The sequence below is a fragment of the Carcharodon carcharias genome, chromosome 16, assembly GCF_017639515.1.
Source record: "Carcharodon carcharias isolate sCarCar2 chromosome 16, sCarCar2.pri, whole genome shotgun sequence".
In the NCBI taxonomy this organism is placed as follows: Eukaryota; Metazoa; Chordata; class Chondrichthyes; order Lamniformes; family Lamnidae; genus Carcharodon; species Carcharodon carcharias.
The window spans coordinates 85644334-85671419 of NC_054482.1; the positions used below are offsets into that span (position 1 = coordinate 85644334).

General features: G+C 40.8%; 1 protein-coding gene across 1 annotated transcript in view; it reads right to left on the reverse strand.

Annotated features, from left to right (window-relative positions):
- ptch2 (patched 2) overlaps positions 1-27086 on the reverse strand; it is a 117306-nt gene that overhangs the window by 39891 nt on the left and 50329 nt on the right. Inside the window, exons 5-14 of the mRNA XM_041207825.1 lie at positions 26893-26984; positions 20925-21120; positions 20037-20158; positions 14790-14937; positions 8236-8367; positions 6601-6756; positions 6300-6398; positions 5168-5293; positions 2028-2146; positions 795-1197 (exon numbers count right to left, since the gene is read on the reverse strand). Coding sequence (XP_041063759.1) covers positions 795-1197; positions 2028-2146; positions 5168-5293; positions 6300-6398; positions 6601-6756; positions 8236-8367; positions 14790-14937; positions 20037-20158; positions 20925-21120; positions 26893-26984 — 1593 coding nt within the window. The remainder of the gene's footprint in view (positions 1-794; positions 1198-2027; positions 2147-5167; positions 5294-6299; positions 6399-6600; positions 6757-8235; positions 8368-14789; positions 14938-20036; positions 20159-20924; positions 21121-26892; positions 26985-27086) is intronic.

A 27086-nucleotide genomic window follows, 5' to 3' on the forward strand; every position in this document is an offset into this window, starting at 1 on the left:
TAGAAAATGAAAAACATATAGTGGCCACATGGCAGTACAATCCTTTTATCATTGGGATCCGTGTTTTAATACAGGTCATAAAAGGTATCTTTCTTTGTTGGCTGTGAGCTAGTCCTTAGTGCAGTAACTGACAGCCTCAAATCCATGCTACTGGTCACTGCTTAAAACCACCTGGCTGTAGATTAGTACTAAATGGACAGTCTCAGTCTCATTCAAGAGGGGCCATGTTGGAGCAATAAAGAATGCTCTTCTGGATTTTGGGTTAAGATATGTTGTTGAGTCAGAGATGAAGAAAGCTTAAACTTGTACCTGACCCAAGCATTGCCTGATCCTAACACTTGGTGCAAAACTGTTAAAAACTGGTCCATTTCAGGCACTTTCCCTCTTACCCTGATTTTCTTCCCAATCTTTGCTGCTCTGAAGGCAGTGGCTAACACTAAGATATCATTCTACATGCTTCCTGTGCCTTGTCTCAATGGCCAGTCTTCACGTAGGAACCCTTCCAGCTGAGCCGAATGCTGTCTACATGCAAAGCTCCTGCGTGCTTGCTTTCCAAAAGGCATTCACTAGACACTGTGTAAGAATGAGAATCTTCTACCAGTGACCCTCAGGTTAAATATGGTTCCCCACTGCCATTCTGGCTGAAATTAGATAACAAACCAGTACAAACCAGTGATCAACCATTTCTCATCTGTATGGATCAGTAAACGCTACACTGGAGGGTGGGGGCAGTGGTATGGGGAGATATGATCTTCAAAATAATACAAATAAAAACATAGCTGAAAATTGCTTACTTTAGATTCTGTCTTGAGAAGAAGTGGAGCATACTTGTCCCGTGCAAAATCTGCCAGGTTCCATTTTACGAAGGGCATCTGAACACAGTCCCTGCTGGCTTTTGCCTCATCCATCTGGGCCAGCAAGTCCCTAGTTGAACTAGTGGGGTCCATACCCTGGGAGACAATGTGATCTGGGGGCACGATAACGGAAGGAGTTGAAGAGATCCGCGAAGTTGGAGAAATGATGGTGACAATGTGCTGCCCGGAGGGATCACACTGTGTGAAGGCCTGGACTGTGGTAGTGATCTGCGTACTGTGGGTAAATGTTGGCCCACCATATGGAGAAGGATGGAAATTATGGTTATCATTTGCATCTGCAAACTCTTGTGGCTGGACTTGAATCACTCTTGTAGAGCAGAGACTGAAAAACAAGATACTTTTTCACATGTAGCTCATCCTATACCTATATTATTATACATCATATATAGCAATACATTGAATAGCACCAATGCATGCCTAGGAACAATTATGAGTTAGTAATATTATTAACAAACTCAGACATCATAAGCCATGGGAACTAAACTCAAATGGTTTCTAACCATCCCCTGAATTAATTAATTGCCCTGGAAATCACTTCCGCATATTTATTTTATGGTTGCTGAAAGCAGCTTTGTACCATTTTTATCCCTTCATGAGTATATAACATATGCTATGGTGGATGCTAAAGTTCAGAATGTTTCACAATGGTGTCTGGACTAAAAGAATATTGATTATCAGAAGAAAATGATGCAGTCTTCACATCCTGCTGCATACCATTCTCTGTTTTAAAGGGTTAAGTATACAATGTGTTCCAGGAAATTCAGTGATCAGCTGTTAAGAGAACTTTCCGCCCCTCTTAGCTTTTTCTTTTTCCCTCCCTTGATCACCTCATCAACATTAGGAACTTAGCATAGGTGAAACAAGTGAACACTGGTAGCGCAGAAGGTTTGTTAGTGAATCAATGGTATACCATACACGGTGCCAATGCAATTAGGAGCACTGTGCAATGGGTGGCTGCTTCACTCTTAGTCCATTTTGCACTACTAACGTTGACATATTTCATCCCCGCCATGTCTTGGTAAGCATAGGCAAAAACTCCTACATCTTTCTTATCTTTCCTTTTTGTGATTCAGTCCCTTAGCCCACCACCACTCAGCCCTCACAGTGGACGACAGTCGTACCCGAGAACTTTATGCTAAGAGGGATCCTCACCTGGAAAAGCAGCAGAAAATATCCAGCCTTTTATCTTCCCGCCGATGAAGGTCCAGGCTTAAAATGGCAGGAAAGATGAGGAGCACCATAGCAAAATTAAACACCACAACTATCGCAGCCTGTGAGGGGCAGGAATGGGAGATATTAATATTCTAGTACAAGTGCAGGCTGCTGGTTAGATTTCAAAATCTGTAAAATTAGAACCTTGAAAAGCTTTAGACATTAATGAGGTGGGGGATGTGAGGAGAGAGGCTTTCATTCTTAATGCAAATCAGCAGCCCACATGAAAACTCGCCTTCTGTGCCCCTATATTGGGAAGAGAGATATTTCCACACTGTACCTGGCATTATTTTTGTTACTACGTAAAATATATTTCTATAGTATCAAATGGAATTGGTGTTGTTTGCTCAGAGCACTCTTGTTTTACTTACTAATTGCTATGCTGTCTTGTAAGACCGCTTACTAGCTACGAGTGTCCCTTTAAGATTTGAAAGAAGCACAGTTGTAAACCTATAGCTTCATTGTAGACCCTAGGCCTCAGGCAAAGTGTTCCGAGAACAGCAGTTTCTGATTTCTAACCAAGATATTTCTAGTTTTAAGAAAGTTGTACTACAACCCACTTCCAGACCTCACTAAATCCATGTACTAAGCCAAAGAAAATATTAAATCACTAAAAGGATTCGAAGCAAGAAATCACCCCCTCCTCAAAAATGCCTCCTTCTCCACACCCCTCCTCTACATAAACATTAATCTGAAGGAGACTCCTAAGGTCACAGCAGCCTGATGTAAGTGAAAAAGGAGGGGGTGGGGTTGCCCGAGGCAGACATTATAATACGTTATTATCTCCTGGACCACCCAGAAAGCTCAGGCAGATCACATAGCTGGAGCTGACTTGTAGATGATATATCCCATCATTTATGCCAACTACCTAGGCTGTGCAACTTGGAGGCCTGTTTAAAGGCTGGCCCAGTGTTCGAGCCTGTCAGGTTCTTGCTACTTAATTCCCATTGTATTATTTTCAATCAGTGACTCCCAGGCTTTTGCTAAGCCACCAGTTAGTTGGCCAGTAGGACTGTGTTTTCAATACAACAACATTTAGCATGTAAATAAATACATTGTTTTCAGTAGTGACATTGAAGAAAGAAACAATTACTTAATTGAAATTTAATTTAATTTCATATGAGCATTCAAAGACATTTTCCTTAGCCTTTCCTTCCAAAAAAAAACAATTTTATAAAAGAAAATGGAATGTACTCTTCATCTACAGATGACTCACACCATTTGACAGTAATGCTTCCAAGTTCTCCTCTCAAAGACAATTTTACAAAGGAAAATAAAGCATTATTTAATCTCTCCAAAGAAATAAGTAGTAATTCAATTTTAATATCAATGCCAAAAGGATCTGATAGCTTATAAGACTATTTATTTGGTCATACCCTTGAAAAAATGAATTCTCCCTTTTTCAAAAGAACAAATCTGTATCTAACTTAAAAACAATTAAGTCCTGTTGAATTGTTTCACATCATTCACACATTGACTGCCCCTTCAAATAAAACTCAAGATAAACATCAACTGCTTTTTTCCTTCTGTGCTTGTAGCCTGCGACCGGATGACATCGCTACACACGCAGAATTGCAGGCTACAAAGTTCACTGTCACACATCATGCCAGATGAGGTGTTGCTCTTCAAGCTTGTGCTGAACATCATTGGAACAGCATAAGAAGTCGAGGACAGAGAGGTCAGAGTGGGAGTAGAATGGATGATAAAAGTGGTAAGCAACCAGAGGTTCAGGGCAATGCCTGTGGATTTAACGAAGAGTCCAGCAAAGCAATCATCCCATCTTTTGATTAGGCATTTTATATTCTTCCAGCCTTAACACTGAGTTCAACAACTTTTAGGTCATAACCACTGCTCACATTTCCTTGGACAGCAGGTGATGGTGATGTTTCTGCTGTAACCATTTATACCTCCTCTGGACCTATCTTCTGCTTCTTTACTTGCCCCATTACCACCACCTTTTGCCTTGCACCATCGTCCCTTTTGCATTTAATCACTCCTGTCTCCCACTCTATCATAGACGTTCTCTTTTGCTCTTTCCCCCCCACCCTTTTTCCCATATATTTAAAAATAGTTACATCAAGTAACTTTTTCCAGTTCTGCTGAAAGGGCATCAACCTGAAACAACCCTTGTTTCTCACAGATGCTGCCTGGCCTGCTGAGAGATTCCAGCATTTTTGGTTTTATTTCAGATTTCCAGCAAGCGCAATATTTTGCTTTTTTTTTTAGTGCCATCTTTGAACATGTCTGTAGATAGATGCCTTTTTAAATATTACATTATTAATCTAGTGAACTATGTTAACTCTGGGGCACTTTATATTGGCCTCCAATGTGACTCCAATTAAGCCAACAGTTTAACTGCAGTAGCCAGTTTCCAAAAGGGGATTACTACTTGCTGCCATGAAGTTAAATGTTTTGAGAATTAACATTGGCAATATTTTTTATGAAGACTGCTGCAACAAGAAGTTGCAACTAACCGGCAGTTGATCCAAAGGCATCCCCTGGGAAGCTGTCCAACTATTTGACCTGCTCAGGTGGAAATTGACTAGTTTTGTAGGAGGAAGGAGTCAAAATGGGAAAAGTTGTGCCTGATTTTGGTTCCCTTGATAGCCTCTCATTTGTATAAAGATGTGTGAACTTCCAAATCCTGTGTAGTGCCAAGGAAAACAAGTACTTATGCTGCTGCTGTGCCAATCTTTCAAAACTGCTACTTTTCTTCTTTTCATCACAAGGGGTTTCAATCAATTCACCACTTTCTTCTCTTCTACTTTTGAGAAGCCAAACCCCACCCCTCCCCCACAGCTAATGACAAACTGCCTCGTTGTTTAGCAGACAGAGAAGCCCCTTCTGCAACAGGCATCTGCAGGTAAGCAACAGGGGCGGTGAAGATAAATTCAAAGAAGCATGCAACACCTGGAGCAAAAGAATTTAGAGGCTCTAATCCACCCTTATCACCCCTGCACTACCCACCCCCCCCACCCCACCCAGACCCCTCCCCCACAGCACAAATACACAAACATATTGCAGATTTCTATAAAAAGGCACTTTATATGCAATCAAAGCACTTTATAGGATTAACCTACCTGTAAGGAAAAAGCACGGAGTGCAGGAATGGGAATCAGAGCAGCCATAAAGAAAGCAATTATGTTATTAATGGATGTGAGGGCAACACTGGTTCCTGTCCGCCTTAAACATTCCCCTGTCCTGTCCTGTAGCACAAAATAAAATAATCAGTGAAAAGCAGCATAAGAGTTTCAAACTGCAAAGTTCCATCATACTTCGGGCAAGACTAAGCAAGTGTACACACACACACACACACAAAACCATAAACATTCATATCTGTATTTAGACTCACATGTAGAAATCCTTCTCTTTAATAAATTCCAAGTTTAAAGTTTTTGCTGCTTTTATTTTGGCTGTGGAATCCAGTCACATTCTCAATGTGAATTTGCTTAATTCATTAAATTGGAGCTTTTGATAGGAATGCCCAGTCATGTGAATTCAGCACATTTACATTAGGGCCATCTCCAAAAGTGCAAGATATGTGTCAGAACCATGGCGTAAGCACTTCTACAAAGCTAACATAAAAGGTACTCCTGACTATCAGTAAATAAGTTGGATTCTCCATTTCTTCTAATTTACTAACCCATTCAAACTTGTTGACAAAGAAACATACTCCAACAATTTATAGGCCAACATGGGGCGGGGGGGGTCGGAGTGTAGGAGCGGGCGTGGGTACTCTTTTGTGCATGAGTTGGGACATGTGCAGAACTTTTATTGAAACATTTGTTAAAATTTTAAAAACTCTCATGAAACCTCGCCCCACCCGTGGATGAGGTTTCATCCTTTTTCTGAGGCCCGCCTGGGCTCCCGGCCTGTCCACCAACCTTAAGGTTGGATAGGCAGGTCCATCAATCAGGTTAATTAGATTTTTGATGGCCTTTATAGGCCGTTGACAGTTTGGCGGGCACACAGCCAAACTGAAAATCCAAATGACGCGGGGTGATGTCAGGACACACGCCCGACGTATCCCCATGACATTTTACGCGTCAGCGAGCGGGCCCCGCACCTGCTCGCTGACCGGAAAAACTTGCCCATCGTGTTTATCTGATTTATAAATGTTCTTTTGTAATGTTTTCTGATTGCCCCAGTGCAATCAAAGGGAAGAAGTAAGATAATATTGTCTTTCAGTTTTAGGGGGAGTTTTGTCTTTACCTTGAAAGGAATGTTCTTATTTTGTCCAGTTTCAGTGAATGCATGAGCCAGGAGAAACATATCATCGACACCAATACCCAGAGCCAGAAATGGTAATACCTAGATCCAGGAGATGGAAAGAAATGAATAATATTACACATAAAACCTGTTCTGCAAAAAATTCACTTAATTCTTTCAATGACAAAAGCAGATGACTTATCTCACCCTCCCCTCCAACAGTGACAATTAAGCTATTTTAAGAACACTGAGCTGTGGTCCTGTGGGAGGGGGAGAGCTAGAGTGAGAGAGAGAATTATTGTACCTGGGTAGTTGCAGCATTGAAGGAAATGCCCAGGAGTGAACACAGCCCAAGTCCTGAAGCTACTGATAATGCCACCAATAGGACTCCAGCTAGACCCACAGCCCCTTGGGATTTCGAGCAGTCCCACCTCAGCATGGTCACACAGGCATAGGCCAACTAATGGAATTAGAAAAAAAAAATCAGCATGTACAATGAACAAAGAATAGAGCATAACATAAACTGGAAATAAGTGTAAGTCAGTCAGCGGAGAACTGTGGAGAGACGAGACATGTTAATGTTTCAAGTAAGGATCGGCATTACAGGTGAACACACTGCAAAAGTACTTCATTGGCTGTGATGCATTTTGGGATGTTCTGAGATTGTGAAAGGTGCTTTATTAATGCAAGTTCTGGAATTTAAATCGAAGGATACAATAGTGCTTCATTTCAAATCAGGTGATTATAGGTAAGAGTCTTGGTAATTGGTTTCCATTACTAGTTGAAACAAATATCTTACTTAACATAGGAAAAAAAACATCAGCTTGGCTCAATGGCAGCAACCTTACCTCCAGGTCAGCAGTTGGGGGTTTGAGCATCACTCAAGGACTTGAGCATGTAATCTATGCTGGCACTTTAACAGAGTACAGAGCGAGTGCCACATTGTTGAAGATATTATTTGATTATGATGGCAAACAATATTTATCTCATAACCAACACCACACAGATAATTTTATTCATTTGCTGTTTATGGTGCCTTGCTGTCTGGAGATTGGTGCCACCTTTGCATACATAACAACAGTGGCTACACCTCAAAGTAATTCATTGGCTGTGAAGCACTTTTGAGATAAAAATGCACCATATGAAGCTACCCCACCCCAACCAATTTGATTTGCTGCATGCACATCATTGAAGTGCAGATGGAAGGAAGCCAATGACAAAGTGCCTTGGGATGTATTGGGGACATGAAAGGTGTTCTGTAAATGCAAGCTCTTATTTTCTTTAAAATGTTACCCACGACCCTGAACTACATAAAACTAGTCAATTTCCCATATGTGGCACATGAAAAGTCAAGACCAAAGAGAAACAGGTCATCAAGTAGAGGATAATTGGATCAGGGCACACACATGTAATTCAATCCCCAGTTTAGTCATATAATCTGTCCTTGTTTTTAGAGAAATGTTTCCATTTTCTATTATTCAGTTAAATAGCCAAATGTAAGCATCAAACTCTGAAGTACAGGTTCAGGAGTTGGTGATGCAAAAAAATGAGGTACCGCAACACTACCACCAGCAGAAGCATGTAATTGCATCATAAAAATTGATATTGGAATTTATAATGGGAAAGCTGAGACAGGAAGAGGGTACTGATATGAAAGGTGAATATATTGCTCAAGATAAATACACAGACTAGACTGCCTTTTAAGAATGTTACAAATCTAATGGTTCAGATGATGTTGATAAATGATGAATGTCTTTTGAACTTGCAACACTAACAGTATCAATCTGAGCTGAATTTACACATAGGTTACAGGCGCAAAAGTCAAGTTACCACAAAACTGTACACTCTATGCCTGTGGATTTCTTTAACTTTTTGATACCATTACAGTCAGAATTGATGTTAACTTTAAACAGATATCTAGAAGTAAAAACATGCTCACCATTAGCAAGTAACCCCCAGCAACTCGAATACCACTGACATCGGAGAAAGACTTCATGATGTCATTGAGGGTGGTGGTGGAAAAGGCATGGATATTTTGGGAGGAATTCTGAGGCACAGTCTGGTGCACTACCTGCAAGTAAAAGTTAAAATGAGAGCTAAATATAGCAGTATTACTGCATCTTTGAAACATGTACATGAAAAAGTTTGAAACAAATATTTTAAGACCTTCACTTGGTAGTGAAGAGATTCCCTTTAAAATTCAAAGACTCACAATTGTTCCCCGAGGAGCAAGGGCTTCTCAGAAGGTTAGTTGGTAAAAGAAGTGCATAACTGAGCCATGTGCAACAGAAGGTTCCAAATTTGATTTCTGGCCTCTGGTGAGTTGGTTGATCTAAACCAGGGTAAGAACTGATATGTTACAATTGACCTCAATGTTCTGGGTTCGGAAGGAGGACAAATGTCAGCCAGCATTCTCACCACTGATTGTATGCAAAGACTTGAGCTGAAAGATGTCCATGTGTGGACACCTAATTGGTAACGATGAAGGAACAGCTGCCAACATTCTCTCAGAAGAGGGCACTGGGGCTCTTTGTGCCATATTCACTGCTGCCTTGGTTGACACTGCTAGCTCAAGACAGGCCATGAATCAACTTGGGTAACTTCCTGCTCTGCATGGCTCAGAAACACTCTGCACATTGAACCCACCCACAAAACCATCATGGAAATACAATTGCTTTTCAATGGTGCGAATGATAACTCCTAGGGTGGAATTTTATGACAGTGGGATTTTATGGCCCTGCTGAAGTCAATGGAGTTTAGAATGGCTCGCCACATTTTATGACCCTGTTGCGACATAAAATTCCGGCTCTAGTTTTCAACATCAATAAAACGACGAAGAAGTGTCATGTTCCAAAACAAACATCCAAATTAATCCTACAACAATTCTTTCAAAGAATCAATCTTCCTGACCTGGTCTCTCACTAATACTGTTGGGAGTATCATTTTGGAATCAAGACTCAATTGTACTCTCCTGATGCATTTGTGACAACAGTTACCTGTGCCTTTTTTTAAAGAACCTCATTTGTAAAACGTTTGAAAAAATAGAACCAATTACGGAAAAATGTTCAGAGCAAATATTCTTAGATTCCTTCAATTAAATGGGCTGTATTTAAGTCCTTTTCCATTGTGGATCAGCACTTTGGAATACCAGTGCAGGGTTATTTACTCCACTCCACTGAGTTCCCAGAATCAAATGTGCTGCTGGCAGTGTCTTCTCTGGGCCAGTGTTGTTGGCTTTTGCTGATTGCTCAAGAGATCCACTTGCAATGGCTTAGAGCCTGTTCTTGAATAAGAAAAGTAAGCTAAGGGGAAAAAAAAAAGAGCATCAAGTACCCAGGAGGGTGAATAACTCAATAAAAAACCTACAGCTGTAGTGTGCTTAAATGGAAACTGCAGACAGCATATAGAGGACAGAATGCTATTTAGGTTAGTAAATGCTTGCAATTTGAGCAAATAAACAGTTCGAGAAAATTTGAATTTGAATCTAGAATTTTAAAAGGAAATCAGAGAATACCGCATTCCTGTGGAGCTTCCTCTGATTTTAACCGATTATCATGTCTTGTCAAAAGAGGAAACATAAACTTGAGGTATGTCATGGAGTGATCCAATTTATTTGACAGGATTTATCCAAATCCAAATTTGACAATCTATCTCGGTGATCTTTCTTTTTCTTGGGGTGCTCCTTTTAAACATATATTTTATACATTATTTTTGACTCTTGACAGCTTAGAATAATGGTTGCAGATGCCAAAGATCATTATGGTCAAAGGTCAGGTGAGATCACATGGTCTCTAGAGAACAGCAAAGTTCCTGTCATTCACCACCTAAGCTGCACAGAGCCAAAAGGACTACAACCTTGGGATTCAATGAAACATCTTCCACGTTTGTTATTCACCCCATCACAACCCAATTCCCTTTCCAAGCAGGCGCTTCATAGGCCTCAGGTCTTCTTGCAGTCAGCATCTGGGTGTCAGTTATCACCAAACAGCTTGTTCCCATAACTCTCCATCTGTCAGAAGCCCAGAATCTGACTCCATGTACAATGCAGCTGCAGACTGATGGAAATCAGCCTGATAAGTAATTCCAGCATTTACAGAAACAATTCTCCTGCACACACTGGAATGAATCCAATGGAAGAAAAAAAAAGGAGAAAAGCATGTTTGTTTTACTTATTATTAAAAAAATCCTTAAAATACTTTCCCATAGAAATGAAACCCTGAAGCTCACTTGGAGGCGTTTATTAAACTGAGCCAACCTGTTAGCTCAATTTTGTACTCTCAGTGCTATTACTTACTTTTATTGTGCTCAATATAAACATTACGCACCATACAACTAATAATAAGGGTCAACTCCTGGTGATTTGAAGTGTTTCTGATATACACTGACATGGCTTCCAGTGTGTCACACTTTATATTGATAAAAGCCCACACATTAAGAATCATTCCACTAGGAGCCAATTTCTGCTTAAGGACCGGTTTGCTCTATGCATTTTAAACCTACATTGGGCATCTATCCAACTAACCGCTGCTTATCAATTTCTTTCATCTTTCCTTTGCTTTTTTTTGGAACCTTCTCTTGAAGGCACTGAAATGATACCTTGCCCAATTGGTCAAACGTGAGTCCAGGCAGCGAATGCCAAGAAACTATTTCATTGTGGAGGACATCACAACCAATTACAATTCTGTCCTCACCCACCATACATACTTGTACGCTTTTCAGCAGGGGTCACTCAATAGGAGTCAGCAATGGAGAATCTTGGCTGCCTTTACCACTTCTAACTGAAGGGCACAGAGGTTAATGTCCAAGAATACCTTTTCCACTCCTGTGACCCTGGTTCACAATGCAAAACCCTCCGCCTCACAATCATTGGTGACAGACTCTTAAGGCACCATGTCATTGCATTTTGGAATTCTCTTCCCAAATTCTCCTGCTTTGCTACCTCTCTCTAAGCCTTCAAAGGCTTCTGCAGAATCTGCCTTTTTTGACCATGCCCCTGGGTCACTGCCCATAACTTCTCTCCATCTCCCTGCTCATATCTCCAGAACTCCTAGTTGCATCTTGCAATGTTTCATTGTGTGAAAGTTATTACAAAAGTGCAAGTTCTGTTTGTTGTGTTCTGGCTCAAGCCAAGTAACTTAGTGCAGATTGGGAATTAATACTCAAATCTTCTGACCTGTAAAGGTTCAGCGGCACACCACACGTTTGCCCATTAGGCCACTGGGGCACTTGGGCATTTTCAGCTGTGGTCATGTTGAGTCCTGTGAGCTACAGCTTCTCAGCTAGATTTCTCAATGACACTTAAATCCAAACTAGTTCTAGTAAAGGCATTAAAGAAGCCTTTTGTTGTATTCAACCCCACTCTTTATGGCACCACAATAACCTCCCCGGTGCTGCAGCATCCTCCTACTGAAATCAACAAGTAGCTGAGCTACAGTCTACAAGCCTACAGTACAGGTGGAGGCCATTTTGTCCATCACACAGTGGGGCAAGGGAAGCAGAACGGAAACTGAGGGGTTTGCCTGTCCCCGCCCCCGTCATCTCAGTGTGTCTAATCAAACGTCAGATGGTCAATTAGAGGCTGTCCAGCGAGAAGGAGGCCAATTAATAGGAACAAAGGGGAGCTCTACTCCAATTGGTAATGCAGGCTGGGACATCATGTGGCAGGGAGCTAAAGCTGCAAACAGGGAGTCAGGGACAGCTAGAATTGTAACAGCCCCCTGCTTCTTGTATCAGTCGTCTTTCTGCCTTCAATAAAAAAAATTTTCAAATGTCATAAAAAAAACCAGACAGACGCTAACACCTTCTCCAGCAGAATCCATTGGTACATTCAATCATGGTGCCAGTGGCAGGCCTTTTCTTCTGCTTTTGTGCCGCCTCGTTACAGCTGTCGTAAAACACTATTTCACGTCTGACACTCTAAAACTGCAGCGGGCATGGAAAAATTGTGGACGACTGGGTTGTTAGCAAGCTTAACTGCTTATTAACTAGTGGTGATTTCAAAATAGCGGTTGGGCTGCCAATTTCAGCACCTGCTTGCCTTCCGTAATTTGGAAGGCTGGCGTGATGATGTCATATGGCCGACCTGACATCATCGCACCTTATCTCACAGCCTCATGCCTGCAAACACATTCCTTCAACCTACACACTTGACTTCCTCATAAAGTAAATTTCATACTTTGAATATCTGTAATATTTCTGTTAAGCGTTTAACTGTTCTGATATAATTACATATAGAGCACTGGGTGGGTGGCAATGAGTAATAGCTGCCTATAATTTAGTCTAGAGGGCCTTTAAAAGCAATGTTTCAGTACTTTATGGATATCATATAAATCCCAAGATTAAATTACAGCCACATACACACTGTCTGCCACAGCAGTGAAATCCTGTTGCACCGTTGGTTTGGCTGGTAGCCAAAATGATCACTCTAACTGACTGAGCAATATATTGAGACAGCAATTCCTGATGTGTACTGCTGATCGATGATCCATGATATGCTCCACTGCTGAGCAGCATTTCTTAGTAGTCATTGGCATTTTAAACAGCTTATTAAATTACTGTTCAGAACCGCCTTCTGATAAACTGCTCAGCATTTACTTTAACGGAATGGTACAATGCTCTTCTGTTGTTCTATTTTGCACTACTTACACCTCCATAATATTGCCTGACTTCATGCTGTCTCAGCTCATCTGCTGGTGATACCCTCATTCATGCATTTATTACCTCTAGGCTTGACAATTCCAGTGCCATCCTGGTTGGTCTCCCAAATGCTATCCTCTGTAAACTTGAAGTCATCCAAAACTCTGCTGCCCATGCACTAACTCGCGCCATTTCCCATTCCCTGATCACTCCTGTGCTTGCTGACTTACATTGGCTCCTGGTCAAGCAACATCTTGATTTTAAAAATCTCATCCTTGTTTTCAAATCCCTCCATGACCTTTCCCCTCCTTATCTCTGTAATCTCCTCCAGCCTCATTACCCTCTGAGATATCTGCGCTCCTCTAATTCCGGCCTCTTGTACATCCCCAATTTTAATTGCTCCACTATTGGTGGCCATGTTTTCAGCTGCCCAGGCCCTAAGGTCTGGAATACCCTCCCTATACATCTCTACTCTGTAGCTCGCTTTCCTTCTTGAAGATATTCCTTAAAACTGACCTCTTTGACCAAGCTTTTATTGATCTGACCTAATATCTCCTATGTAGCTCAATGTCAGGCTTTGATTTATAATGCTCCTGTGAAGCACCTTGGGATGTTTTATTGCATCAAAAGAGCTATATAAATATAACTTGTTGTTGCCACCGTCATTCCATTCATTGCTCTCAATGTAAAGTTGACATTCTGAGTAGAGCTAATTCAAAGTGCTGGTGAACAACACACAGTTTGCTTGGGCTCATCCTTAGCATCTTTACAATTAACCAATTAAAGCCAGTTATGGGCAATAACCGGTCCGTTTGTAATATTATTACCTATTCATATACTCGACAGTGCAGATCAATGGTCAATCAATTACAACTGAATTACAGAATTATTGCAGCGCAGGAGGTGGCCATTCAGCCCATTGTGCCTGCACCAGCTCTCCAAGTGAGCAATTCCCTTAGTGCCATTCTCACGCCTTTTCCCGGTAACTCTGCACATTCTTCCTTTTCAGATAACAGTCTAATTCCCTTTTGAATGCTTTGATTGAACCTGCCTGTACCATACGCCCAGGCAGTGCATTCCAGACCTTAACCACTTGCTGTGTGTAAAAGCTTTTTCTCATGTCACTTTTGTTTCTTTTGCAAATTACTTTAAATCTGTGCCCTCTCGTTCTTGATCATTTCACAAGTGGAAACAGTTTCTCCCTATCTATTCTGTTGAGACCCTCATGATTTTCAATACCTTTATCAAGTCTCCTTTCAGCCTTCTCTTCTCCAGGGAAAACAGTCCTAATGTCTCCAATCTATCTTCATAACTGAAGTCCCTCAGTTATGAAGGGACCATTTTTGTGAATCTTTTCTGAATTTTCTCCCATGCCTTCACAACCTTCCTAAAATGCGGTGCCCAGAACTGGATGCAATACTCCAGTTGAGGTCGAACCAGTGTCTTTTACAAGTTCAACATAACCTCCTTGCTCTTGTACTCTCTCCCCCTATTAATAAGACCTAGGATTCTGTATGCTTTATTAACTGCTCTCTCAACCTGTCCTGACATGTACATCCTGGTCCCTCTGTCCCTCCAACCCCTTTAGAGGGCCACTGTCCTCTGAGGCCACCATCTCTCAACAAATTAAAAACTGCCATTGGAAACAATCAACCAAACTGGGCTGATCGCTGTAAACAATTAGAATATTATGACAAATTGGGTTGTGGTTTCTTTATCATTGAGATTGAGATGACCCATTGAGCTACCTCTAAGAGAGATAAGATCCTTACTTGTGGAAGCAATTTCATATTTCATTTCCACCACTACATAGCATCACACCAAACAAAGAAAAGGGAGGAACACTTTGAGAAATACCTCTACAAATTTCCGCTGCCAGCTTTCCAGAATAGCCGTTGCCTTTTCCTGGTTCCAGTTGATATCATGGATTTCATAATCATCCTTGAAATGTTCATAAAGTTGCTTTGGGCTCATCAGTAGATACATGGTCTGGAGAGCTTCAGCACTTCAGTAAGGGAGGGGAAGGACAAACAAATGTGTATTTAACAAATATATAAAAAGGAAGACTTATATTTCTATAGTGCTTTTCATGGCCTCAGAATGTTGCAAAGCATGTTCACAATGAATGAAGTATTTCTGAAGTGCAGTCACTGATGTAATAAGGAGGAAAGCCACAATGTGTAGACTATGCTAGGTCACAATACGTCACAGAATGTTTAAAATGAAGACCGTATTATTGGGGAAAGAGTAACATTGTAGTATTTCTCTATTAATAATGGGGATATAAACAATATTTTTATTTCAGAGTCAGGGTGGCCTTAAGGTTAAGCGATTGTATTGCATTTTGTAGGAACAGTTCAGCAGCAGTGGTGCAGTACACTGGAGCACCGACATGACAGCATATGCCACTCATTGTGTTCTGTGGCATGCAGGGTGGGAAAGAGTGGTCACCATGCTTCCATACAGGGTGGGAAAGAAACTGGGCAAAGTCACTCGTATGAATGCTTTCACTCACTCAGTTATAGAGGGGTAAAGATCTGAGTATGGATTGCCTGTCCAGCATTCTCTGCTATATGGTGTGGGAAATCAAGAAGAAAATATGTTAAAAAAAACACATTCCCTGGTGGATTTGAGAGCAAATGCACTACACATTATGGTACTAAAGCAGATGTCCTACACTTAATGTGCTGAGCTAGCCTACATCAACTGGGACAGGAATAGAAAAGTCCTGTAGCTCTTGGGCAATGAAAGGGAGAGGTCAGCTAGGGTTCCCACTCCTCATCCCTATCCAGTGATACATATCAACATGTGAATTAGGAGGAGGAGTAGGCCATTCGGCCCCTCAAGCCTGCTCTGTCATTTGATAAAATCATGGTTGATCTGATTGTTGCCTCAACTCCACTTTCCTGTCTACCCCTTATAACCTTTGACTCTCTTGTCAGTCAAGAATCTATCTAACTCAACCTTAAAAATATTTGTCTCTACTGCTCTCTGGGGAAGAGAATTCCACAGATCAAGGATCCTCATAGAAAAAAAATCTTCTCATCTCCATCTTAAATGGGACATCCCTTATTTTTAAACTGTTTCCCCTAGTTCTAGTCTCTCTCACTAGGGGAAACATCCTCTCAGCATCTACCTGTTAATTTACCTCAGGATTTTATGACCTCCTGCCCTCGTGTCAGGTGAGGGCAGAATGTGATGGCATCCACAGCCAAAAGCCCATTGGCGCTCATATATGAAGATTTGTTTCTTGATCAATGTACGGGGGCGCTGCTAATCTCTGTGGAACTGTATACCAATATCAATCAGGACAATTAAGCAAAATTAAAGGATAATTCCAAATAAGTTAAAAATAAATGGTGTTGCTCAAGGTTCATTGTGAAACACTGCACATGGCTCATTGAGGTTTTTTGCAGTGAGTAGGAGAGTTATGCATACTAGGGAAACCTGTGGGTTAGTTAATCTCAGCATGGATAGTAATAGGCATATTACAGTTAGCCTCAGCAATGATAGGCCATATTCAGCTAGTTCCTAATTGCTATCCAGTAAAACCACAGTTCACTAAGTGACTGACATTCATTATCAGGGCCAACGCATATGAGTAATGGCAACTTGGAGGAGATATAGGAGGACATCTCTTGGCCCCAAAGCTGTGCTCCAGCAAGGAGGGAACTGGAGCACTAAAAAATGGGCAAGAAAAACAAATCAAGAGGAGGAGACTCATTATAGTCTCTGTCAACTTGGGACATTTTATTACTTTAAAGGCATTATATAAATACAAGTTGCTGTTTTGTTTACTTGTCTGTGGGTAGAAAAGTATTTTAAGGAGCATTGATGTAACTGCCTTGGAAAGTTAAAAGATTCCTCCTTCAGACTGAAAACTCGGAATTTCTTCTCAACAAGTTCACAGTTTTGAGAAGTCCCTATTCGCAATGGTCCACTGTGGCTTCTTTTACATGTTGTTTAGGCACATTCTCATATACTGAGCCCGAAACTTTAGACTTAGGTCAGGTAACCTATAATAGGCTTGGGCAATGGCGGGTCAGGAAAGTAGGATTCCTCCCATCACCTGAATAACATCATGATTTGCTGGCAGCTCCACCATGGAAACTTCACAGGAGTGGAGTCGCAGGTGCAAATTCAGTTTGTGCTTTCAGCTACTGGGCAGCCTGTTGGTTGGCACATTGACAATCATAACTCAAAAGAGCAAAACTAGGATATCATAAATCATATCACAAAGTAATGTTTCCAAGTTGTTCACGGCCTGTTTAAAGGGATTGTGCCACATCCATGGAGATTTCCCAGGTCATATTTCTGGGCAAAGGACCAACTTTGTTGTAATCCCATTCATTTCAGACTGATTTTAAATAGAAAAATAAACAGGATGAAAAATACTGGGATTGTATAACATTCCATTCATTTTTTTTATGATTTAAAGTATTTCCTCTTTATAATTTGAAATGATCTGTGATTTTCTCCTGTCCTTAGGTTTCTCTATTTCCAGGCAGTGTGGAGTTAGACAGGGAGATTGGCTGCCAATTTCTACCAGTGTCCTTTTGAAAAGGTTGCAGGAAGGTGTAAAACGGTAACCCTGGAAAGGATTTAATTAGTCTGGGAAGAGAGAAACTCACGGGATTCTGCCAGCAGCTGCAAACTGGTAAATGACCACGATTGACACAGTGTTTTACAGAAGTGACTTTCTATGCCACTGCAAAACTAAATTCCCCATTACTCCATTAAAAATATTTATTTCCATTAATTAACAATGGAAACAAAGCAATATTTTGCATAATTATAATTAGCGTTGCCTCAAAGGTGACAGTTGTTCTTAAAGTTAGCGTTTCACAAGTACTATAATAATTTAAATTAAAGGATGTTATAATATTACTTTTCATATTAAGTTAACATCTTTGCCATACTCCACTGTATTCCTGTATGATAAATAAAACAGTTATAATACTGAGCATAGGTGATATTTAAGTGAAATAAAACAGAAAATGCTGGAAATAATCAGGTATCTAATGAACTGAAACTTTAATCATTTCTTCTCCACAGATGCTGCCTAACCTGCTGAGCTTTTCCAGAATTTCCTGTTAGATTTACAGCATTTGCAGCATTTTGCTTTGACATTTAAGCAGAGCCTCATTCAGAAGAATTCCTGAACACTACAATATGAAGCAGCTGAATTGAAATGACCACTGTTGCAAGATTCAGAGTTCATCTGAGTTAATCCCAGAAGGGTTAACAACCTTCTTCAATTCCAGAGGGGATCAATAACCTTGCCCAATTCCAGAGAGGATTGACAGTCTTTCCCGATCCCAGAGGGGATCATTAACCTTTCTCAATCCGTGAGGATCAATAATATTTCTCAGTTGCAGAGGGATCAGTAACTTCTCTTCTGTGGGCAAAAGGTTCCCATTGGAGCTGAAGAATTTTATAAGAAGCTCCTTTTCTTCAGTCTGGGATCCTGGTGAGATCTTAGAGGAATTTTCAAGGCAAATTGGGACAGGTGCTGCTGAAGCTCCTTTACAGGTCCCAGTGTTCTGATTATAAGATGACTCCATTCCCACAATTTCATATGAACTTTTTGTCTTTGGGAGCAGGCAGCCTGGATTACCGCCTGCAAATCGTCTAATGTTGGAATCCTAGAATTTCAGTCCATGCATCTCTACTTATGTCGTAGCTCCTTTGTGTTGGATTTACCATATCTCTTCTAAATGACATTATTGGCACTCAGAAATAAAGTGGCAGAGGATGTTAAAGTTAAAAATAATTCTTTGAAATGGTTTGATTTTCTTAAAAGAAATTATAGTGGTGAGACTGCCTGGGAATTCCAGTGATGATATTCTTTTCTTTAAACTGATTCCTAATGCTGAGGCTCCTTTTTTTAAATGGGGGTTCTAGTGACGAGACCCTCCCTTCTTTAAAAGGGACCTGATGGTGAGACTCGCTCTTTAAGAATGAAAGAGTGATGTAAGAGGCAGGATTATATGACCATCCACTTACTGCAGCTGGCTACTCCAGAGATCAGGTCAAAGGGCAGCACTGATTGCCTTTGCAAGGAATTCCTTTGCAATGTGGTTATTGGAAGGCAAATCAGCCTGATTTAGACTTTAACCCTTTCAAAACCACTTGGGACCAAAACAAAGCAAGCCCACATTAATGAAAATAATAATTCAGTGTTTGTGTAATGAGACAACCAACTGGTTATTTGTATTTGGCTAGTATTCAAGCAGCATGTTCCTCAGAATGTTATCAAAGTGGGTGCAATGCCTCAGGGTCAACTCTGATCAACTAATAACTTGGCAACTGTAACTGTGCCTTCTTGAAACACCCCCAAAATGGGGAGGGCACATTTTCGTTTATAAAGGACACATCCTTTCTTGGATGATAAGGCTGGCAGTCATTCTGGAATGATTATGTAACTGGCCTGTGACAGAAGCATGGGGCTTCATTCTGCAGAGGGCCATATTTCAGTGGATCAGAATGCTCACATTCCAAAAGCGCATCTACCTTGTCCATGCCTTAACACCTTGTTTCACAGGTTAGCTACAAAGCAGAACACTTTCAAGCATTCTAGAAATACTGTACATTACCCTGCAATTTCAAAAGAATATCATCTACTTCTTCACTGTGACACATGCTTTCCTCACTCCAGCCACTCTTTCAGCCTTCCTGACCAGTTCCAAGTAATTGCCAACCAATTAGAAATAGTTTTCCATTGCAGGTGCAGGACCATTCGGAAATGGTCAAAAACTTCTTAAAATGACCGGGAGGTAAATTTGGAGGTGGGAATGGGGGTGTGGTTTCCGTTCACTCACTGTAACTTTAGCAGGAGAACCACAGATACCCTGAAAAAATGGCTTACACAGCCTTTAGGCCATTTTTCAGAGGGCGGGGGGGTGCTGCTGAAGTTACAGTGAACAATTGGAGGATGCCCAAGGAAATTCATTCCCGTTGTACTTACTATCCTCTTAAGAAAGAAAAGAGACTTTCACGTAATCACCTGGTAAGGATTCAAATCGCAGTTTCAGAGTTCCACTTAATTGTACCACTTAGGGCTAATTCTAACTCCTTTAATTTTCCTTCTCCCTTTTACCTTACCTCAGCAGTACATTCTGAGAATCTTTCTTCACACCGCCCAAAATCAACTCCTCTTGCCAATGCATAAATTTCTTTGAGAATCCATGGCAGCCTCCAGTTAATTCTGTGGGAATATTAGGAGCCTGTAACAATATAAAAAACATGCTTAATTAACATCGGTAACTTGTGACCTTTTATTGTTCAACTCAAGTAGCAGGCTGTAATTTCAAGTGGCATACAATGAGAACAGAGGTACCACAGCTTCTCTTAAAAATGTAAGCAGACACCTAGAGAGTCAGCATAGAACCATAGAAACATTACAGCACAGAAAGAGGCCATTCAGCCCAAAGTGTCTGCACTGGCCGATGATTTGAGTGGTCCCTGTCTTTGGAGAGTCACAATTTCCTGTTCCAATTCTTGTTCTGAGAGCCTTCACCAAGCATTCAATGGAGTGGATGAACAATGCAGAATGGACGCCTTTACCCACAACTGCCAATTTGTGCAGATTTCTCTGTGGACTCATAGCCTCAAGAAACTAGGTTTAGACTGTTTCAAACATAGGCCTATAGCATTGTCAGATAGAGGTTTCCACTCTATCAGTCTTCCCTAGATTCAAAACCCAAGGACCAAGAAGTGAAATGAAACCAATATTCAACAAACTTCATCTGGTCTCTTCAAATGACTAAGGAAGTCATGTTGAATATTGGGATCCTCCGCAACTTAAAGATTCATTGGTCCAACTGTCAGAAACTATAGGATAAATTCTGCTCTTCCGCATTGCCTTGTGTACGGGGGCTGTGCCCAAATTTCTGCATTACTCCCTGCCAGTGAAGCTCAGCGCTGGAATTGCTAAAGGCCAAAACTTTCCTTGAGGCCAAAAGTACAGAAATATATTATCAAAGAGCTTACCTCCAGTGATTTTTTGTTTCGGGCAGTTGTAGGGCACTCAGTGTCAACTGGTTGTAAGCAAGGTCTATCCATGTAAGCATGTCCTACTTGAGCTTTATCTAGCATCTCCCTGAATCCCTCCAAAGACGTAAATTGCCCCAGTTCATCCAGGAGCTGCACAGGGTCAAGGTTCATCCATTGAATATCTGGTTTTCCTCTGTTGAAAGAAAATCAATCCATAAATTGTTAATTTTCACTAAACCAATACATGCTCCCCAAATCCATTTGATATCAGTGATGCACAAATCTGAGGTAATCTGTAACAGGTAGACTGGAAACAGGCTGAGGAAGCAACCCCGCAATGGTTGTATTAATTACCACACAGGTTGAACTCCCTTTAAGTCTTCACTCAAGTTGAATGGGACAGGTCATAGGCAATTTGTTGCATGCTCAACCAATGGGCTAAAAGTTCAAAATGCAGTCTTGACTGCCAAAGTCAACTTTGATGGTTCTTATAAAAGCCAGCAGATGGAGTGCTGCACTGAGTTTCATGAAGGACAACTCAAAAAGAGAGAAAAATAATTACTCTTCTGAAAACACAGTTATCAACATTGCAAAAAATTTTAATCATTATAACCCTTATGTTTTTCAGTTGAGAACAAACATCATAGAATCAACCTCTACCCTCACTACTGACAATGGATCTAAAAGGCCTGGGGGGTTCTGGTGGTCTCCCACCACAGTCCTGACAGGAGACCAGCAGATCTCCAGGAATACATTTTAAACCTGGTTCTACGAGGCCTCTGTCTAGTGCGGGAGACTCCTGCAGAATAATAGTCAAATGGAAAAGGAAATGTGAATGCCCAAGGAGCTGCACTGCTCAAGCTCCAGTGGGACCTGGTGTATCAGCGAAGGCTGGCGTGCTTCATGCGTTGACGTGTACTAGTATCCACAAGGTGTATGGAACACTGAAAACCATGATTTTAAAAATACTTTTTTATAGCTGAATGTCGATTGGGTTAAGGGCTCTGGGTTGCTTGATGACCACCCACCTCACAGGTAGGCAAGTGGTGAAGCCTTTGACTAGCCCTTTGTCCACATCCTATTAAATAATCCATTTGGATTCTGTACCTAGCTCCCATCCTCATGTGAACTATATTGATAGTTTCAGAATATGTGGCCAGAGGCTACAAATTCTGTGCCAAGTTTGTTCAAAGATTCTGCTAATGTTGCTTTTTGACATTTTCCAATATAACCAAGCAGATGTTATTTACACAGAGAGTCTCAATAAAAAGCATCTCTTTTAATGCATGTCTCACCATCAAAACCTTTTAAAAATTGTTTTTCTGTCGAGCTGTTGATTTTTGTGGGATAATGCTATTTAAACTGTGAATCAGTGAAAGGGTGTGTGTGTGTGAGTGTGTGAGTGTGTGTGTGGCGCGCTGGAGGAATTACAAAGCGAGAAATGAATTATCATTAACCCAGGAAATCCTCTGTTTCTTTTTGTTTTATCTGTTGTCATTTTAACTGAGCATTAATTCATTACCTCCCCACTGAAAATTCAGCAGCTACTCCAAGTCAATTCCGCTGATGATGTTATTCCAATTAATGTGTGAATAAAAATACCTACTGCCAAAAATACCAACAAAACAGACATTGCAGAAAGAAATGTTACTGCCAATCATAAATTTTTTTAAGTATTCAATTTATACTAATGACAGGACTCCCTCTTTAGGGAAGTGATACTATCTGTTTAAGTTACTGTGCAGGAAGATTTCCTTTGTCCACTACTTATAGTGAAATCAAAAACACATGGATGAAGAATGCATTTATATAGAGTCATAGAGGTCTACAGCACAGAAAAAGGCCCTTCGGCCCATCGAGTCTGCGCAGGTCAAACAAGTACCTAACCATTTTAGTCCCTTTTTCCAGCACCAGGCCCATAGCTTTGTTATGCCATGGCATCGAAAGTGCATATCCAAATACTTCTTAAATGTTATGAGGGTTTCTGCCTCTACCACTCTTTCAGGCAGTGAGTTCCAGATTCCCACCACCCTCTGACTGAAAAAATTCTTCCTCACATCCCCTCTAAACCTCCTGCCCCTTACCTTAAATCTGCCCTCTGGTTATTGATCCCTCCACCAAGGGGAAAAGTTCCTTCCTGTCTACCCTATCTATGCCCCTCATATAAGTTGGTTACAAATGGTAACCAACAGAAATCTCTCTCCCACTTCCCCTGCTCTCCCCCCACCGCCACCCCCACCCCCAACCAAGTTTTTCTGTTCGCTTCAGTTACTTCGCTTTTCTAAGGCTCGTCTTAACGGAGAAAGTTACTTGACAGGTAACTTCTGTCAATGGGGACTGTTTACCCTGAAAAGAACCAGCCCACAATCACTTTCTAAAGACACTTTGCACACTGCTGTTATGGATACTTTACAGAAGCATCCAATCACACCTGCCCCAGCCTTTACAGAAAATGGGTAAATAAATTAGGGAACTCCACAAATACAAATATTCTTAAAAATTAAAATGTTGTTTTCTCACTTCTAATTTCCCCCCAAAATATTACAAAATACATACAGGTGATCTTTGGGTAAGTGCTTCCTATTGACAATACTTACCCATGGTGGTACCTTCTCCTTTAAGCTTATATCATTGCCAGATGCAGAGTAAAAGACCATGTATTATCCTATTATGGAGGAACAAAGTGAGGGAAAGCCTGATCAGGCCGCGGTGCCCACTCGTATTTCTTAACTTTGTGCAGTGAGACATGACAATTACTGGAGAACTCTCAAATGTCTTGATATTACTGGCGTGTGGTTTGTCCTGCGTCATTTTAAATTCAAGCAGTGAACGAGAGGAAGAGACAGTCTCCTCCTCTTCTGACTTGATGATATTGGGCTAGTTAATGAGGTAAACTTGTTAGTTGAAGAACTGACTAAACTGCAATAAGAAGCAACCTGCCAGTGAGAGGAACAGACCCTTCATGGAGGCTTTAAAAGGCTGCCTTACATTTGTAAGCTTTACTGTCTGCAGGCTTTATATTTAAGGGAATAGGCTCACTGGAGTGTTAAGCTATAAAAATACTGGAAAACTAAACTAATTAAAAATCAAAAAATGAAATATCAAAAGCAAAAATTAATCTTAATATATACTCAAATAAAACATCAACAGAGCCATATCTCACCATTCAAAATTAGCAAGCACATGTACTAATGTGCTTGTATGAAATTGCCCTATCTAGTATTTTAAAGTTTCTGTTAAAATAGTGAACAGAGGAATTTCATACAGACATGCTAACATTTTACACAGCACAATATCACTCTATAGAAGGTAAAAGATGCACGGCAATTAGCAGAAGAGCAGAAAAAAATTTTTTGGTAAGGTATTTTGTTATCTGATGTGGCAAAACATTAGGATCCTTTTTCCACCGTTAGAGTTTTTTAAAGATGGGATTAGTGTCCTCCTGTTTAAGATCTCAAACTCTGCTGCTATTAGGTGACATTTTAATAAACCAATTTTCCTTCAGTGGGCACTCTCCACCTGCACATATCCAGGCTATGTGTCAGGCCCGATCAAATTAATTTTTCATTAAAGGTCTTTCCTCTAAATAATCAGATTACGCCCCACAAACAGAGCCTTGCGGTCTCCAACGCTAGCTGCCACTCTTGATTGTGTCTCTCCCCCTCCCCCATTGTGCTCGTTCCTCCTCCCACTCACCATGTAACAGCTCTCTTCTCAGCCACATTAAATCATTAATCTCTTCATCTGTAAAATATCCTTTTGTACGGTTTTCTCCCGCCACCACAAAGAGTGTCTTTTTTTTCTCTCTCTCTCTTTCTTTCTTCTCATTTCAGTGCATTTCAATACCCACTGCTGCCAGCTCATCACCATTTGGGAGCTGAGCGGAAAACTGGACTCAGGGAGGCAGGATAGAAGAGGTTCCTATATGGAGCTTGCACCCTCCTCCCCAGACTGCCTCGCTCCATTTCGACAAGACCTAATAAAGTTCTTCAGAACTGTCAGGTCTCTCTTGGTTACTTTACTGGAAGTGGGGTGGGAGGGGGTGGGGAGAATTAAGTCAATCAATTGTTCTTTTTATTTCGGTTTTTTCTGTAATCTTTAAATAAACCTAAATGCTTGGTGACTCAAGTAAATAATATAAAGTGTTACTTTGATGAGCTATAGAATACCAGGCACTGCAGTGTGATTTATGCTAGTATTTTAAGCATAAAGTGTGCAAAGTCAAAGAGTGACACCCAAAAGCTTTCAAACTGTCATCTAACAACTGAGATCCGGTAACAATCTTAAACTTGTTCCTTACCATCTGCTTTTATTTAATATCTTAAATATATGCTATATACTAAAAGAAATGAAGGCACGGAGATACTTAGGGGGAGAGGTGTTTTACTGCATTTCCTTGCCACTACTGGCTGTCAGTAGATGCTGACTGGTGGGAGACCTCTGTGCTTTAATAATGCCTGGTGATGTCTGCACAAGAGAATTGACAATCTCTGACATCATCACCACAGGTTTAAGGTTTAGCAGCAAATAAACTAGACAACTGAGTAAGTCAAACTCTGTTTTACTGCATGGAATTCTGTGGGTTTATGGGCGTTTTGGGGATTGAATTCTGAAATACCATTTCTTTTTCCATGAGAACTGTAAGCCAGTGGTCTTGCAAAGAATCTATGACGCTATGGCAATGAAATGCTACTGATTATAAGCAATTCGATGTTTCAATATTGGCCATATGTCTGTAAAGGAAATTTGTAAAGTGTTTTTTCGGACACTCCCTTAACACAAAATAAAATTTTGCTGTCACTTTAATGGATGTCCTGAGCGTTAAAGCACCACCCAAGCTGAAACCAGAATTCCAACTATCTGAAATGAAATGATTATAATGTGCTTTGGATATTGGCACTCCCTTGTTTTATCACTTTTCTTTTTGCTGCTTTTCAATTGGTCTCTCATAATTAAAGCCTGCCCATGATTTTGTTTTTTTTCCCCCAAGTGAAGGGATCTTAAAAAAAATCTGTCAGAAAGAGAGACTTGAGTGTATAGGACATCTCAAATAGAAGACAAGGGGGGATAAAAAGTCCAACTCTGGCAGAATGACACTCCAATAATTCATGAGCGAGGCATCGCATGAAGCAAGCTCTTTCTGATTCCCACATACCAGCGACCCCTTCTACTGCAACCAAAGAGAGGCTCCTTTATCTCCTATTTTTTGCTTGAGTGAGTCTTCTCAAGCCCTTTTGTTTTTCTACTTTTGAGAATAGATTGCCATTCTTTGTTCTCCTTCTTTCTCTCTCTCTCTCTCTCTCTTTCTCTTTCGCGTTCTCGAACTGGCTGAACTGAAGCGGAAGCTGACGGCAGACACAGACTATCCTTCGGCAATGAAGGGGAGGGGGTAGGGTGGGTTGGGGGGGGGGGAGAGTAGTGAATTGGGGAAAGTTCTGTGGTTCTGAAGGAGAGAGGAAACAAACGAAAAAGATGCTAATATTGAAAATGTCACATGTCCACAGTGTTTTATTTAAAATATGCATTTGGGAGAGTAAGAGTCAGTGTCGGTTTAACACCAAAGAGTAAACACAAAAAAAAGCTGTGAAAAATCTTTCAAGAATGGAATGCTGTCAAGTGAGCTGATTTTAATCGAAAGAGCGCCTTTTTCTTCTCAGGGGCATTTTTTAAATAGGGCCCGTGGCATGAATAATGTGTACATTTTATTTGTTGGGCAACTTGCAGCAATAAGGCTCAGATTAGCATGAGAATAACTTCAGTTACCGTCTGTTGACAAAGAATTCCCATGGGTCTCTCTGCTCTGCCTGACAAGTAACCACATCGCAGGGGAAGAATGCAAGCCATTGTTCAGTCTCTCACCACTTTAATTCAGACCAAAAACTTGGGAGAAATGTCCAGCGTGTCATTTTTAGAGTACCAATCCCTAAAACCCCCAGAACATAATAATTAACGCAGTTGTACTTACGGTAGGTAAGCAGAACCTCCTTGAAGCCTGGCACCATCCCAGAAACAGTCCAGGGGAGTTAGAATAACACAGGGAAAAAGTTTCTCAATCATCTAGAGGGTGGAGGAAAAGCAAGTGAGCAAACATTACTACATTATTACCATAAACAAAGCAATAGAAAAAGAAAAATTAGGAGAAAACAATTCATTTAGACT